The sequence below is a fragment of the Poecilia latipinna genome, unplaced genomic scaffold, assembly GCF_001443285.1.
Source record: "Poecilia latipinna isolate Pla-1442-1.1 unplaced genomic scaffold, P_latipinna-1.0 Scaffold726, whole genome shotgun sequence".
NCBI lineage: Eukaryota > Metazoa > Chordata > Actinopteri > Cyprinodontiformes > Poeciliidae > Poecilia > Poecilia latipinna.
The window spans coordinates 127634-145623 of record NW_015113342.1 but is presented as its reverse complement, the minus strand read 5'-3'; the positions used below and the strand labels follow the sequence as shown (position 1 = coordinate 145623).

At 41.0% G+C, this 17990-nt stretch overlaps 1 protein-coding gene across 2 annotated transcripts; it reads left to right on the top strand.

Annotated features, from left to right (window-relative positions):
- Positions 1-17847, top strand: ttll11 (tubulin tyrosine ligase-like family, member 11). 2 transcript variants are annotated; one of them, XM_015045440.1, is made up of 10 exons: positions 1-620; positions 3404-3503; positions 4110-4243; positions 5591-5872; positions 5973-6257; positions 7258-7353; positions 7425-7537; positions 12444-12692; positions 15059-15165; positions 16356-17847. In XM_015045440.1, the coding sequence occupies exons 1-10, from the start codon at positions 108-110 to the stop codon at positions 16667-16669; spliced, it is 2193 nt and encodes a 730-aa protein (XP_014900926.1). In that variant the 5' UTR covers positions 1-107; the 3' UTR covers positions 16670-17847. The 2 variants fall into 2 exon arrangements, with proteins under 2 accessions (XP_014900926.1, XP_014900925.1); XM_015045439.1 differs by having other exon boundaries at positions 5582-5872.
- The last annotated feature ends 143 nt before the right edge of the window (positions 17848-17990 follow it).

The window sequence follows — 17990 nt, the reverse complement described above, 5'->3', positions numbered from 1 at the left end:
GTCGGTCAAGATAGCAATGCGGGCCACATTGTTTCTGATCGGCTCCCCGGTTTCGGATTACTGCGCTCCGCGGAACTGCAGCGGCGTGAGTTATCGCGTTTCCCATAATGAGTGATCATTATGGAGATGTCAAGGTTCAGCTCGGGCAGATGAAATCACTGGGCGAGGATGCAGAGAAGGAGGAAGTGGATCCCGAGGAAGAGATGCCCGTGTCTTCTCCCTCCGCCTCACCAGATCCCGCCGGCTGCTGCATCACCACCGCCCCGGGGACGGATGCACTGTCCACCAATATTTGCAAGCAGAAGGGGAAAAGAAGCCGCAAGAATCCTTGCGGGAAGCCCTTGCAGGGATTTCCAGCTCACGCTGTGAAAAACATCAACAGTCCTATCTGTGAGCAAACCCTCCTCATCAAGGGGACGGGGAAGATCCTGCAAGGCAAGTCAGCAGAGAGTAACGGGAACTACGTAGCCGTCCACGAATCCAGCGACACACAGGAAACACGCTGCGAGGATGAATTCAAGCTCCCCAGAAAGAGGAGGCCTGTGACGGTGGACACATCTAAAGCCAAAACCTCCCTGGAAGCCTTGAAGCTGAGCATCAAGGAGCTACAGTGGAAAGAGGTGCGCTATTTGAAACTATTTCATTTCTTTTCTCTGCTGTTGTTGGTGTTGTATTTTTGTCCAAGCAGAAACTTATGAATAAATGGTTTAGGGAAGAAGCTGAGGATGATTTGATCCTGGGGAGAACTGTGTCATCAGCTTCTGTCTCAATTGGATTACAACCAGCTTAGGTGTTTGTCTTCATAAGCCACTTTTATTCATGTTTTTTTTTTTCCCCCCCTCAGAGTGAAGCTTCAAAGCCAGTCGTGTCGACTCATTTGTCTACATTGGCTTAATGAATTAAAGAACAAAATGATGGCTAATTGTTTTTTTTTTTCTTTTTGGAAGGGGATGTGTGTTTTTTTTTTCTTTGTTGCAGCTCATCATATTCAAAGTGTATTTACTTTACCTAAACTTTTTCAACTTCATTTTATTTTATTTAGAGACAGACCTGCACAAAGTATTTTTTTTGCTTGTCTGGCTGAGCCAGATCACATTCTCAACATGTTTACTGTTTCCTCTACATGGCTTATACACCAGGGCTTCTTCTGCATTTTTCAAATAGACATTTTCCTTGAAGATTTGAGGAGGCAACTAGATGGTTTTATTTTAATGCTATTTTTAAAGTTGTGCTGCATAATTTTACCTCTGACTTTGTTTTTTGTGATGCTGTTTGTTCTCTGATAATCTGCATCAAACCTCTGAGTTCTTCACAGAATAGCTGGAATTATTCAGAAATGTATAAAAGTGACATTTTGTTTTATTTAGAGGTACTCAAGGTCATTTGGCTGGCTACACATGAACAATGTGACTTTCAGATGAAACCCAGTCCCATTTATACACAACCTACTGTTCTATCATGTGAATCTGAATATATGGATGTAAAATAAAAGCAGTTTAGGAGTTAGATACCTTGTAGTTTCATCTCCAGCCTCCACTATAATGTCCTTACTTGAAGTCATGGACTCAAGATGAAGATTGCAGATAAATAATTTGGTATAAAAATATCTGCTTTACTCCAGCAATTCTTTCTTTTCTTTTCTTTTTTTCAAAGGGACAGCACTGCTAATCCACCAACTTTGCTTTTGTTGCTGTTTTTTTAAATCTCTATCTGAAAGACACAATACTGCATGAAATATTGTAGCAATATTTCAACACTTCAGAATTTAAGCACTACCAAGTATTGTCATGTCAGCAAAATCTAAAAACATGAGTATAAAAATAACAATTTATCAATTAAATGTCAAGTTGCAGTGACTGAAACCTCCATGCTTTAAGTCATTAAAATTAGATCATTGACTCGGATGAAATAATGACGATTTTATTTCACCTGTGTTACAGCATGTAAACCTAAAGAGCAACAAATGAGACAAAAAAAAACTTTCTGAGGTCACTTTTTTTTATTTACTCATTTCTGTTTGTCCTGAGTTGTTTTGAGAGTTTATCTTTCTTAAAGTGCCAACTCAAAGCTGTTATGAACACCGCCTCCGTTATGCATGGAAAGAATGTCGCCTCAATGAGACGGGGAAGCACAGGGCGCACTTATCACCAGTAACCAGTCTGTGACACTTGAACCCTGCTACTGGTATCCATAACGATGGACATATGGCAATACTTAGTCAGCACAAAGCACCCCCAGCAGAGTCGACGTCTCCATGGAGCTGCCGTCGCCGTGAAAGCCTTTGTCATCATACATTGAAGGGGCCGAAACTTTAGCAGCTCGGCTCTGCTAGCCCACTTATGAAGTGGACGAGTTCCCTTCAGCCGGTGGTAAAATATTCAGGATCTACATTGACGGCAACACAACTGAATGCAAAAGTGTAAGTTGGAGAGTTGAAACAGCTGACTCTACATCTGCTAGCTGACTTTCCACTTATGGCTTTCTCCGCCACAGGAAGAAATCACTAGCCTTAAGCTCCCTTAATCCAATAAAGTGAGTCCTCTCCGAGGTAGAGATAACGGCCACCCGAGGGTCCGAGTGACGGATCACGGAAATGCTTCATATTTTCATCTGTTGTCAAGTGTTAGAAACTAGTCGGGCATTTTTACACACATTTGATTTAAAGTTGTCATAACATCTTGAAGTCTGGTTGGAAAATAACCTGAATATCGAAAAGGGCTACTTCTGATTCCTGCAGGCAAGAGAAAACTGAATTGTCTACCAAAGGACACCGAAAGATTTTAGCAACAAAGCAACTTTTCAAAAAGACAGCTGTGTCTGGATGTAATCCCCAGAAACTACTCAAAATAATCTCCCCTCCCTTGTCCCCTTTGCACACTTGCGTGTAGCTGTATTTATAGCAGGTCTTTGCAGTCAGCCAGGGTTTCCCTTTTACACAGTGTCACGCTAACACATTAACAAGACGCAACTCTGGCACAGGTTTATCTGTCCTATGGCCAACTGCAGGAGGGGAGGAGGGTAAATTGTTTAAGATGCCGACACCCTTAAGTTGTAGACTTGGAGTGGCACGGGAGAGTTAGAATCCCTCATGTCTCCCTTTACAAACTGAGCAGGGTTTTGACCCATTACTCCAATGGAGCTTGGATGTTCTGCAGAAACCAAAGTGGACTCCAGGGAAAAAACAAAACAAACCTTGCTACTTCTCTTAAGCAGCATTGCTTTGTATTTGAAACGTGTGCGGTACATCATTCGGACCATCATCTTGATTCTGTGGTCAAGATGACCACAGAATCATATTTTCAGACAGTTCACATTTTCCAAACTATTTTTTTAACCGGTTTTCTTTTCATTGTATAAATGTAATAATTCCTTCTTCTCACCGCTTTGCTTTTCCTCTCCTCAGTTTCACACGGGAAGACGTGCAGCATGTGACATCTACTGGCACGGTGTTTCCTTCCACGACAATGAAAATATTGTGTCAGGACAAGTCAACAAGTTCCCAGGTATTTAAATGTACTTCTCTAATCTACAATCAGCCTATAACTCATTATATGTATTTGTAGTTTCAGCTGGGTTTGTGTAAATGAAGTAACTCTACCTTGTTTCATCTAGTTGGATCATTAGTCTTGGCAAGCACATCACTTAGACCAATATTTTAACGCTTTGGAGTTTAAGCACCACCAAATATTCCCTTATCACAAACATTTCAAAACATGGATATAGAAATAAATCAAACTCTAAATAAATCATATCTATATGCCTCTAGTTTGTAGAGCCAGAAAAGGCAATGAAATGCAAAAGCTGCAACAACAAAAACAATGACAAAAAGCCACAATGGAAGTTATGACAGGAAGTTTTTATATCTTTATCTTTTGCTGTTGTTTGGGGGGGGAGGAGGAGTGGGTTGCATTTCAATGACGCATCTGGGCCACCGTAAGCTTGTGCTTAGTTTAGTCCTTACACCTGACTTTTGCTGAAACATTTAATTAGAATATCAAGGTTATTTTTATTTTATTTTTATTTATTTATTTTTTTTTTTAATTGGCGATTGATTTCTTCCTCTTTCCCTTGAGATCATGCAGGATTGTCTGTAAATGGTGTCTTTGCAGGGATGGTGGAGATGCTGAGGAAGATCAACCTGAGCAGAGCGGTTCGGACCATGCAAGAGCTTTTCCCAGAAGAGTACGACTTCTATCCGCGCTCCTGGATCCTGCCTGAAGAGTACCAGCAGTTTTCCACAGAGGTACTGTTGCAGCACCTCATGTAATAAAAACGTGCAGGGCCTCCCAAAGGTGTATAGACTGGTAATATGTAATTATGCATATGTTATTAACTAAAAACCAAAAAACAATTTGATTGTGTAAATGTTCCATTTTTTCAGCTGATACTCAGTTCCAAGTCATTTGTGGCCTAAAAAGTTATCTGCGGGAGTTAAAAGCAGAAAATAAATTGAGATTTTATTTTTCGGCATCATAGAGAATTCAGGCAAAAAAAAAAAAATCCAAATCAACAAAATAAAGTTTTCATGAGCTGAAAATGAAAGTTCTGGAATGGCCAAGTCAAGATGGTGGCGATCATCAACTCCTTCCGAAGAAGACTGAATGCTGAATCAATAGACGCGTCTGTAAAGTTTAAAGTGTTGCCACACCTGCAGGTGAGTTATTGCTCATTTTTAGCTTTGTTTCATGGTTTTCATTTGACTTCTTATGGATTAAAAAAAAAAAAGTCTCAGTATGTGAAAAAAGCTGTGAAGTGATTTCTGATCTCCCTCTGTGATCTGGCATTTTAACAGAGTGTGTTCGCTACTAAGAGCCGCTGTTGTTTATTCTGTCATCACTCTAGCCGGCACTGGACATGATGCCAGCTAGTTATCAACATTTATCAACACTGCCCTGCCAACACTTATCTCTGCACTGCCAACAGTTATCAACATTTATAGTCAGTCTAACTAAATGCCGAATTAAAATCGCACACTAGTCATATCCTGTGCTATAAAATCCAGCTGCAGACACTGAGACACAGGGTGATGCTCATATTTAGAATTACTCGTTTGTCTTCACGATGTTTTTTTATTCCTAATTGTTTTCTGATTTATAATCATTTGTAATAACATAAAAGCTTCATTTTCCTAGCCATTTTTAAGTAAACGTTTGGCAGAGAGGAAGGAAATAACAGACTTTGTACAGCAGGGGGCGCCACAACATCAATATATACATTCAGAGTCACTTCTCATCCTGCCTCCCTGCAGAGATCCAGAAACCTATTTACATCTATTACCGTTCATCTGAACCGCAGCAGCGTAGGATTACATAACATATCCTGGGATAATTAACACTGTGAACAATGCTGTCGACTTTTCTGGGCTTGCATGTTAATCCAGAGAAACCTCTGGACGATTTTGGTGCAGATCAAGCCTCTCTGGCTCTTGTCTATTATTAGTCCGGTGAGGAATGAGATTACACTAAGATTTGATTACAACATCCTGGTTTAGCTTGGCGTACTGGATGAAGTAGCGTGTGTTTTCTTTGGACCGTATCAGTTGTGAACTGTCGTTTCTGCCCCCCTTGCTCCTCTGCTGCAGATTCGTATGGTGAAGGAGAGCGACGCCACGGAGAGCCCGACTTTCATCGTCAAGCCCGACGGGGGATCGCAAGGGGACGGCATCTACCTCATCCGAGACCCCGGCGATCTGAAGCTGGTGGTGGGCGCGCAGGCCAAACAAGCGGTGGTGCAGGAGTACATCCACAAGCCGCTGCTCATCGACAAGCTCAAATTCGACATCCGCCTCTACGTGCTGATAAAGTCCGTGCAGCCGCTGGAGATCTACATCGCCAAAGAAGGCCTGACGCGCTTCTGCACCGAACCGTACCAGGTAGCGCTTAGGCCGCCGATAAACCCGACGGGCTTGTTTTGAGTTCGTTTATATGGAATTGCCGTTTTTTATTTTTTTTATTTTATTTTTGTCTTTGCAGGAGCCAAGCCAGAAGAACCTGAGCCGCGTCTTCATGCACCTGACCAACTACTCGCTCAACGTTCAAAGCGGCAACTACGTCCACTCAGACAGCCAGAACACAGGCAGCAAGCGGACGCTCTCCAGCGTGCTCTACAGGCTGGCAGCCAAGGGCGTGGACATCAAGCGGGTCTGGTCGGACATCATCGCCCTCGTCATCAAGTCCGTCATCGCCGTGCTACCGGACCTTAAAGTCCACTACCAAGCCGATATACCGCCTGCTAAGCCAGGGCCTACTTGTTTCCAGGTGGGTGTGACAGCGGAGCTGCAGGCCAGTGTGTTATTAACACGTTTGTTTGTTTGCCAGCCAGTCAAAGTGCTCAGGTTTTCTAACGCAATGTGGAAAATTTTGGAGCTAATAGTATTTTATTTCCTGGTTTTCCAGCTCTGGATAAGAATGGAAAAAAAGGAAGGAGATCGGGAACTATTTTTGCTTCTTCACTTAGTTTCATATTCTATTGTTGAGTCCTTCCTCCCTTTCTCATGTGCTTTCCTTTCTTCCTTTGTGTCCTTCGTTCTGTCTATTTCACCTCCCATTTCTTTTCTGATTGTATTTCTTCCTTATGCATTTCCTTCCTCCTCACGTTTCTTTCTTATTCAGTTTCCTTCCTTCCTTTCCCACCACAGATCTTCCTCATGTACTTCATTCTTTTTTTTGTCATGCCATTCATGTTGTCTTATGAACTTTCCTTCTTTCTTGATTTCCATATTTTTCTCCTATCTTTACTTATATTTGTCTTTCAGTTGCTTTGTTCTTCCTTCATCCCTTATTTCTTCTCGTCTTTCCTTCCTTTTGCTCTATTGCTCTACACATATATTTTATGAGATTCATGTGATTTGTTAAGAATCAGTTATAAAGTCTACCTTTATTAGAGGAGGAAGTGAAATTATCATATGAATACGTATTTGTAAAATTCTTTTTGCAGTTGAATGGTTGCAAGGAATGTAAAATATTGATTTTTATAATTTTTTAATAGTTTTTTTTTTTTTTGAAAACCTATTAACACCCCTCTATTTGCTGTTTTTTTTTTTTTTTTTCAATTTCACTAAAGTCACCCACATAACCTGTTTTCACCCCTGGGGGATCAGGTTGTTACAAATGACAAAAAAATAAAAATGAAAAACTAAACAAATTGAAGTTTTTTACGAACATGTTTACAGAAAAAAAACAGCCCTTCTGGGACGAACAAAGTTTTCAGTCTTCTTGAATGTGTGTTTCTAATCGCTGCTGTCCGTTTGTGTGTCAGATCCTCGGCTTCGACATCCTGCTGATGAAGAACCTGAAGCCGGTGTTACTAGAGGTCAACTCCAACCCCAGTATGAGAATAGAACATGAACAGGAAGTAAGACACTGGTTCCCATCAGCATCACCCCCCCACCACCACCTCTTGTATTAAGCGCATGTCTGTCTCAGGTGGCTCCGGGAGTTTTCGAGTACGTTCCCAGTCCAGTAGACGAGCAGGTGAAAGTGGGGGTGATCAGGGACACGCTGCGCCTCATGGACCCCTTCAACAAGAAACTGACAGCGTAAGTGCCGCACACCTCAGCGTAAACACCCCGTTTGAAGTCGGATGTTTGTCTCAGCACCCCCTCCCCGCGCCACCGCTCTCTGTCAGCATGCCCGCTTTAAGAACACGATATCTCACTCTGCCCACCCGCTCCTCCGAGCCGGGGCCCCGCACCACTCAGCGGCTCTCTCTAAGCTTGTTAAACAGAAAAAATTAAATCAACTGAGGCATGGAGGAAACTCACACATCACTGTGCCAATGTAGTGGCTCAATCTCTCTGCTCGACTGGGCCTGTGTGGTGCTTGGAAATAGATCTGCTTCTCAATTAGGGAGTGTCCTTTTCCTCCCCCCCACGCCATCATTCCATATTTCAATATGAAAAGCAGATTTATTCTTTCTGTCTGCTTTCAACTTATTTCCTCATCCTTTTCTGTTATTCTCATTCTGTTCCTTCTACTTTAAATTTTAGCTACCTTATCTTTAAATTAGCCTCATTATTTGATCTTTTCTTTGCATCCAGGAGCAGTGTCTGCTTGGGGATGATGCTCCCTTAACTTCCTGTTGAACTAATTTCTATCTCCACTCTATTAAACATTCTTTAATCTCTTGATCTAACGTCCATTATATGTTATAGGTTGGATAATCTCCCTCTGGGCCTCAGAGGGAGATTATTTAAAGCTTTACTTTTTCAGTCTTAAACTGAACATCTAGTTTTTTAAAGAACAGGGAAGCCATAATGATCTATTTCCTGATTTATAATGATTGAGTTGTCAAAAAAAAATTAACACTAGAAACGCAAAGGAATCTTGTGTTCAGAGGAGATGGTAGGAAAACGTTAAACGTGTTCATGGAAACCAAAAATATATCTTGGCAAATAAGTGCTTATCACCATTACTGTAATATTTATGAACCATTAATATTTAAATAGGTCTCTTGCTTCCTTTCTGCGTGTGCTTTGAATTGGCATGATCCAAACTTACACACACACACACACACACAAGATCGAAATGCTTCAGTAACACCAGAGAAGCAGCAATTATTGGACCTGCTGCTAAAGTGACATACAAAATGCCACTTTAGCAGCAAAAGCTGCCAAAGGTTTTGCTGCTAAGCTAACTGTTAAAACTGTTAGTTTTAATGGTAATTATTATAACAACTATTGTATATTGAGTTTGATATACTTTCTTTTTAGCAAAAAAGTCGAAAACAAACTTCCAGATTCTAATAGTATTAAACATAGTTAAGGCACACAATATTATTTCGCTGTTCTGCTTTTAATAGAAATTGTCACTTGACTGTGTTTTTTGCAAGCAGAAATATTTTCAAACAGATTCATTTGTCTTGAAATATATAAACAATGGACATCGGTTGAAGACTGCTTTACTTTTTCTTTTAAGCAGCTTGAGAAAACTCCTTAAATTTAAAGATGACATGATGACATTTATATTATTTATTTTTTGCTAAATATACCTTTATACTGACCTATAACCAGATTAGATGTGCAGATTACCTTAAGAGTTTTGGACTTTTGGAAACAATTCAGGGAGTCAGGAGAATGCAGAAGCAAACACACAGAGATGATGCAAAGCTATGGAAAATCAAGCCTTGTGTTTGTTTTTAATTCCCTGTTGTCGACCTCAGGATGAGGTTGAGTCGCTCTAAACAATTTAGCTTTCACCAAGAGTCGCTTAAACAAGCCCACCTCAGGAAAGTGGCTGAATAATATTTACTAGAGGTTCACCAGTCAGTCGGTCTGAAATCCGATTTGGCAGATTTTTTCCCTTGATTGGTTCAGATCCAAGATCAGGAGGCTGACGTTGTTTTTGTTTGTTTGTTTATTCCTCAAGACTTTACCACATTTTTGGTTTTTGTTGGTGTATTTTCTTTAAAAACCAGATAAGTTAAAACATATTCCTCGAAGCATGCATGGTGATAATCTTGCAATTCCTTTACTTTTTGTTGGATCCACATCTACGTCCTCCTTTCTACATCCCGTTTTTCCTCCTCTATGCGTTATACTACTTTTGATTAAAAAAAAATATTTCTGCAAATTCAGTTCATTAATGTTGTATCGATCAAGTTAATGCTCATGTTTTTTAAATTTTCTATTGGGTCAGAAAAAGCCAAAGATTCACACCTAATTATTCAGATCAGAGTTTTCAGTCAAGCAACTTCAAGTGATATTTGGTAAAAAGTTGAATCTAATGGAGGAGTTGAGAGGAAAAGGTGACATGATTTAAATATTAGAACAAAGATATAAATCAACCATTTAAAAGTAAGAGGAGAAATTGACTTTTATATTAGAAACTCGTTGAGCAGTCGGATAAAAAGTGACAGTGTAATGTGAAATTAGACTTCTCTGACTGAGAGGAGCAAACCTTTTTATGATTAGAAAAGAAATACCTGAATGGCTTTATTAAGAATTTCAATTCATGTAAAAAGATAGAAAAGATATGGACTTGAAAGATTTTTTAAAGCCACTTCAGACTAATTGGGTATTTCACAAGCAGCCTACAGACGCGATGTCAAAAAAAACAAAAAAACAAAAAAGAAAGCACAAGGATAACACCCAGGTGTAGGTGGAATGAATGAAACTCAGTCATTTAGAAGAGATTTATTCAAAGTTTACGCATGTTGGGATTTTACTTCTCAAGATGAAGAGAAGCGAAGGGAAAGCCTGACGCAGCATGGGCAAAAGTCGGTCGGACGATACCACACTACTGTTTTATAAGAAAAATATTCAAACCCGAAAGATGGAACAAAAGGGGAAAGGGGGAGGAAGAAGTGCCACTTTGAAGGGAGAAGAGATAAACGAGGAATTATATACGCGAGTTTGTGACAGTATCAGTGACTCTCAGATATGTAGCGTGCACCCAGCTCATTAATCCTGAGTATTCTGTCTTTGGAAGTGATTTATGAGCCATCATGTGAGGTGAAAAGCTTATATTCACAGGCATGAGGCGCTAAAATATCCCATTATAAAGGTATCATCCGCATAAGGGGAAATGAGGCAAACTAAATACAGAGCATAGTTATGAAGTTCTGTTTTTTTTGTGTTTTTTTTCTCTTAGTGCCTTTCTGAAGGTATTCATACACTTTGTACTTAGGCACACAGGTTAAAACCAAACACATCAACTTTAATGTTTTGAGGATCTTATGTGCCTTGCTACATATGTTTATTTGGGTTTAAGCCTTGATTTGACTGGGCCATCCTGACACTTGGTTATATTTTGTCACAAAGCGTTCTATTGTAGCTTGTTGTCATGTTAGAACTAGTTTAACGTCCAAAACGTAATAACTGTCTTTGCCTGTTTCTAGCTCTCCTTCCTTCATTTCTCTCTCTCTTTGCTGCAGTATGTGGAAATTCCCCCAGTCTGTCTGTGCCTGTGCAAGGTTTGTCTGCTTCTAGCACAGTCTGTCCTGCTAAATCTGCGTGTGGGTGGCGTCCCTCTGTATCCCCCCAGGGACAATTGATTCTATCAAACTTAAAGAAATGCTGTCTTGGTGTCACCCATGCCGGTATCAAGAAGAACGGTAAACTTAGACTTTGCGAAGGCACCGGCAGGCTGGGACAGGACTGACGGGATGCCAGTGAGACTGGCTTTCAGCCCACGTGTCTCATAAGAAGCGAGCAAGAACTTTTGTGCGTACAGTAGGAACTTGGGAAAAGGAAAGACACATTGGAGGATAGACTTAAAATAAAGAGGTTAAGTTCAATTTAATGAGGGGGAAAAGAGGCAACATAAAGAAGTTAGAGTAGTGGGACAACTGCTTATCTTTTGTAAATCCTGTCTGACGGCAAAGGTCAAATTAACCAGCATAAAGGTGACAGATGTCCTTGTTTGATCCTGTTCGGCTCAGGTTTCCATTCAAGACATAAAGCCCCCGATTAAACTTGACTCCTGATGCCCGCTGTCGTCGTAGAGTCAGTGATTATATATCAGCCGTGCCCTCTGCGAGCAGCGCAGCCGCAGCTTTAATGGCTGGTGTGTAAAAACGACCGTCTGTTTTCATGTGCAGGGCTCGCAAATCTGAATTATATAGACCGTGCACATTAATTTGTTGGGTTTTTCTCCCACCTGATAATCTTAACAATGGCATTTAGAGTGGAGGGAGGGGGAAAAAAAACAACAACAAAAACAACTGTTGACAGCTGCAGTTTAATGGCTTTCTGTCATGATCTGCTGTGTGTGCAGTGCTCAGACAGAGTGTGTGTGTGTGTGTGTGTCTGTGTGTCTGTGTGTGTCAGGCAGAAAGAAGCTGAAACATTGAAATACGCCGCTTAAAGTAAGCACTTAATTTATGGCTTGTCTAAACTAGATTAACTAGTATTGTATTAAATTATAAATTATTATGTAATCGAGTCTAGATGCTAAGATTAGCCTAGTTCTTCAGTGCAAACCTTAGACAAACAAAATCAGACAACAAAATCAGCACTATACCGCAAAACGGCAGAAAAAAAATGATGGAAAATCTGAGTTTTTGATTCAGTCTTGAAATTTTAGAGAAAATAGAGCAAGATTTCAGTCTACATGATGTCATTTGACTTGATTGGAGGCGTACCGGTGGATTTATTTAATGACAACACCTCAACCGCACTGCTTTGTTGTGGAATAATCAAAAGCTGACATATCAGCAAAACGATTGAGCCTTTATAAGTCTGGTTTGTCCTGCCATACTTGCATTACTTTGGTGTGGAGTTCTTAAAATAAAGCAATTCAAATCCCTCTATGCATTCTGACTGATGGTCACCTGTGATGGACATTTTTTTCTAATGACTCACACAGACTATTGAGCACAAATACATGCCCTGTTATTACCATGCACGTCTGTACAGTCAATCTTGATTAACATTGCATCAAATGAATAACAAACCTTCTTCCCCCCAACCCTCCGTTTTGTTTTTGTTGTGGTATCTACATCAGGACTCCTCACCCAGCAGGAGGCGGGTCCGATCCTGTGGAGGTGATCCCAGCGGACGGCGACTCTCAAGGCCGGAGTCCAGATAACGCGGGTAATCTGCCTCCGCTGTGCTTGAAGCAGGTCTACCCGAAGTACACCAAACAGTTCAGCCACCTGCGGCTGGTGGAGCGAATCGCCGCTCTCTTCATTCGCTTCCTCGGGGTGAAGGGCAACATGCGCCTCGGCCCCACTGCCTTCCGAACCTTCATCAGGTGCACATGTTTTGTTTTGATCCTGATATCACTCTGCCATGTAAGCTGCAAACACACAGCAAAGCAAGCCTTCGTTTTACTGCAGTAAGACGAAAAGGATTAAGACGGACGCTGATTCCCCTGGATAAAAAAATCCTCCCAGATTTAGCATATGTACGCAGCACAGAGTCGGCACGCCGACTTAATAAAGTAAAAGAAACAGGTGCATTCACAGATTCTGTCTGAAGTAGTGAGAGCCTCATCTGAGCTGTGGTTTCAAAGCGCTGAGACCAGAGAGGCTTTTATTAATTTAGATTCTGCAGCAAAACACTGTCTCACCCTATTTTAGCCTCTTTTTAAGGACAGAACATTCTTGCTGGGAGTTCAGGAAATAGTCTTAACTTTAATTACTCTATAAATACTTTCAAAGACTCCATATGCTTATATTAAAAAGAGAGCGTGAAAAATGGGTACCGTATGCATGTTGTAATAATTTCATCTCTGTTGAAGGTAAAGCTTGTTTTTCATGCAGAATTCCCTTCAGGAAATAATGCATCACATTTTACGGTATCGGAGCAAATGCAGTTTTTAAATTCAATTTACAGGATTACCATGCCGTCTGGAATAGACTTAGTGTGGAATGGAGTTTGGGAAAATAATTCCATCCGCAGACTTTAGCCGTCCATCCGTTTCTATGCCCATCCATCTGTTCATCCATCCATCCTTCCATGGTTCCATATTTAAAGTCTGACCCCTGCACCGACATCTGCTAAAGGAATTATGGCATATTTTCATCTGTGAACTTAAAATTTGAACTAAAATAAGCTCAGAGCTCTGGGAATTTGAAAAAAAAAATAAAGAAAGTATGGCATTTGTAGCTCGTCGGAACCCCATTTGCATAATATTATCATTATTGCATGTAATAAATAAATAAAAAGAAAGAAACTGAGCATATAGAGTTTAAGTAATGAAGGCCCTGCAACAAAAAGAAAGAAATAAACACATCACTTTCCCTCTAAACAATTACAGGTCTGCAGAATGTCGGATTTCTCATTAAAAGTAATAACTTTCTCAAAAACGAGCATCGTCCTTTCTTATCCTTTCGTACTGCTTTGCACTAAATTCTTTTTTTTTTTCTGTTTACTGCTGCATAAACACAGAATCAGTTCTTGCTGTATTGTTGGGATTCTGTCACAAAACACCACACACACACACACACACACACACACACGCAGTCTCATTATTATCTTACATAAAAAGGTGAATATTTCATCTTGTCTTGTAGCAAAGCTTATAAAACGATGCGGCAGCCATCTTCGCTGTTCCTGTCACCATTTGGGTTAACAAGTAGCTGGACTGTGTTGGGCTAATATTGTACACTTTAGAAGCAGCATCATAGCCTGATGCTGCAGTGGTCCTCGCCCTTCAGGTATCTCTGGAATACAACACCGACTTTCTGACCTGACAGCTCTGGGTCAGTGAAATATTCATATACTGCAAGATGTGCAGTGTTCAGCATTTGATTTAGAAAAGAAATAAACCCACAAATCAGCCAGAATCGCCTGTTTGGCTTCATTGGCTCTGATGTGGTTACCGGCCTGTTGAAAACTTAATCATACGATCTTTTTCTGATCAAATGAAATGAATTCAGAGGAAACTAAACGCAGTAAGAAACCATTTGAAAAGGAAACTGTACTTCACATGGCATGTCAAGACATGCTGTTCGTTTAGGTTGCAAGAGAGAGCAAGACTTTGAGCGGACAATAGGAAGGCTGAACAGAGAGGAGTCTCTTTTTTTTTTTGAGCTTTCAACTTTAATGAAACATGCTTGATTTATAAAGGTTGGGAACCTTTTTGAAATGTTACAGTAAAGATGAGATACATCGGTCCTCAGTTCCTGATACTTTGGTTCTGGACTTGCCTATGAAAGTGACCTTATCCATTGATTTTGTCTACCTAAAACCAGCCAATTTCCCCTTTTGTTTTACTCTGACAGAGCTAACTGACCGACCCACTACCTGGCAGGTCAGGCTTTTGGTGATCGGCCAGAAAACTGCAATCGGTGCAACTATAGTACACGCTATTGTCTTAGGGCTGCTATCAGTGCTAATCAACAATATAACATATAGCTATGTTATATTGTTTAAAAGGTAAACTTTGTAAACTTTTTGTCTGCCCATCTCATCACTTCTGTTGCTATGAAACATTAGCTCCTTAAGACATCGGATTTGGCTTCAATCAGTTGCAGCCGCTCTTAAGTTTTACTAAAATGGAGATCATAAATCACCAAAACGTTTCATTGCATCTTAAGACGGACATTAAAACATTTTTGGTTCTCTTATTAGGTCGCATTTGATTTAGACATTAATATTCCTTTATGTTTCCAGGACTTGTAAACTGAGCAACAGCAACCTCACCATGGCCTCAGTGGACATCTTGTATATTGACATCACACGTCGATGGTCCTTCGCCCTGGCCGACTCCCGAGAAGCAGGTAACAAATACTCCCAAAAAAACCAAAAAAAAAAAAAACAAGACCTCCCACTGGGTTCTTGGAGAACAGAGAACTGAACATCCTTGAGACTCTGTGAAAATAATGTGCTCCCCTATAAATGCTTGTCGTTCTCCGTCAGAGTCCCTTCTCCCATAATTGAAATGAGGCGAGATCACAGCATGGCGGCGCAGAGACCGTCCCGACATGAATTATTCAGGCGTCCCACCTCGCAAAGACTGCGACGTAGAGTAGATTGTTGGATGTGGCATGGACCGGCATGAGGAGGTCCACTGGGGAGCGTGTAGGCTGAATGTCAGATGAGCTTTCAGTAGGACTGGAGTCGGTCGGCTGTTGCGTCTGGGCGCGTTCAGTCAGGTGTATTTATGGGGAACCGATAAGAAGCGAAGATGATTTTTAAAAGACGTTACGAGTAGAATAATGGTGCAACAGACCTAGTGAGGTATGAATCCCTCTCAGATTTATTGTTTTCTTATCTGTTGTTCTCGAGTTTGAGTCACACTGACCTCACAAAAAGTCGGATAGGAAGGCTACTTATTACTTGAGGAGATCAACCCACTTTTAGCAGAAATCTATGATGTAATTTGGTCTAAAGCTGGACTCATTCACTGCTAACGAAACTTTCCTTCTCCTTTCAGCCACAGTTCTAAAGAAGCTGTCAGCTGAAAGGTTATTACCTTCAGCTTTTCTAAGCTGAAAGGTGAAAATTGCTTGGACTTTTTCTTTTTTTTCAGGATGTAAAGCTCGTTCCATTCAGATCACACCAAGTTATGAACATTTCATTCGGTCCAAAATTAGAAAAAGGAAAAGATCAAATGACAAAGAAACTGACAATTAGGGATCGTCTTAACCTGGATGCATTTTATTTAATCTTTTTGCTATGAGCTTTTCACATGTTGATGTTTGAATTATTACCTTTTTGGCTGCAGATGAATCCTTTTCTACAAATAATCAAACGCACACAATGCCGATAGAGACGTTGATGCTGATATATCGTGCATCCCTTGGGGAAAAAAAAAATCTTAGCGAGGAGCTTTTATCCCCTTTAAACAATTTTACTCACATTTTTCATCTTTACAGTAGTGGGTACCAATAACGGTTTAAGGCGCCGTGTGCGTATGCCTCAAAAAGTCGCCGCGCTTGTAAATCGGCGTTTCCTGTTCCCCGTACAGGGATGGGACTGCAGGCATTCGTGGAAGCCTTTTTCAACCTGGCGGGGCGGCGGTTCAAATCCCTCGCGCTGAGGGAGCAGGTAGTGTCCCTGCTGGACCTGTGCGAGTCTCACCTGGGGCCGCAGTCCGGCGCCGAGGACAGACGCTCGCTGAGCTGCAGCAGGGCGCTGCCGCGAGGCGGCAGGACCCCGGCACTCTACCTCCCCCGCCCTCGGCCCATCTCTCCGGCCGCACACCGGAGGGCCACGAGCCAGGACTGCCGGCCACATCAAAGACCAAAGCCTCGCACGCTCAGGGCAAACGTGGAGAACTGATGAGAGGGAAACCCGCTGCATCGCCTTGGACCCTCTCCACAGGAGCGAGCGGGGAGGAGGGGTGATTAAGGGTCCATTTCTCCTCCGCAGAGTCTGAGAAGGGCTAGTCGACCCCTGCTGGCTGGCTCGTCGGCACACTGCTCTCTGCCTGATTGCTTTTTTTTTCTTTTTTTTTCTTTTTTTCCTTTTGAGGAGGAAGATGGCCTCGGGGAGGGTGTGGGGGGACCGAAATGGTAATGGAGGCTGGTGGATTCCTTCCTCTCCTCAGATCATGACAGATCACACGTTAACAGTGCGGTCCTGTCAGGAGGAGGATGTGGCTGCTTTTTATGTACTGTTTGATTCTAAAGGGCAGCTACTTGCTTCCCTGCTCTTCTGTCTGACTACGTCTCCAATAAAACCTTTATATGTTTTATTTTTTTATGGGTTTTTTCCCCCAGGGAGCATAGTAGATATTTTATGTAAGTTAATTCACACAGATCACACAAACAAGTGGGTGTAAGGGAGCATCCTGTGTGTTATACACTTGCATCATGATGTCATTTAAAATAGTTTTTTTTTTGTTTTCCAGTAATTCAATTGAACTCTCAAATATCTCAAATATCATGTACCTAATAATAATCCAAAATGAAGTTTATCAGAACATAAATTGTACTGAACTAGTTATGTTCAGTTAAACATTTACTGTACAACTACATGTACTCAATTATTTCATGACTGTTTGCATCAGTGACCCCAGCCTCTCTGGGCTTTGCTTAACAACCTCCCTGTTGCTTTAGCACTTTTTCCTCCCACTGAACTTTCTATGTTAATGTACTTGGATAGAGCCAGACCCTTTTTGTCAGAAGTGTCCAAAAGTCACCAAGTTCAAAGTGTTGTGGGCCACAAAAAAAAAAAAAAAAACTAAAGTCAAAATGTGCTATTTATATATTCAAACATTGATTGGGATTTATGAATCATTCGAAACACAAAATGAGTCGAGGAATTTTGCCTCGGTACATGAGAGGCATACATAATAGATGTTTTGAGTTTTAATCTATTTTCAGCAACAGGTGTGTGTCACGGCTCACTTTTTCTTCAAAGAAAAAAAAAAAACTCTTGCTGTGTTAAGCTAAGGTTATTACATGAGTCACCTGGGTCTGCTTTTGAGTCACTGGACGTTTCTGGTCCTGTTTATTAAAAAAAAAAAAAAAAAAAAAAGGGGAAAAAAAAGAATTAAAAAAAAAAGAAACACTATAAATTTAACTTTTTTTTTTTTTAATTTTTTTAATAAAATGGCTAAAAAAATACCAGAGAACCAAACAAAAACCTAGGGGACTCA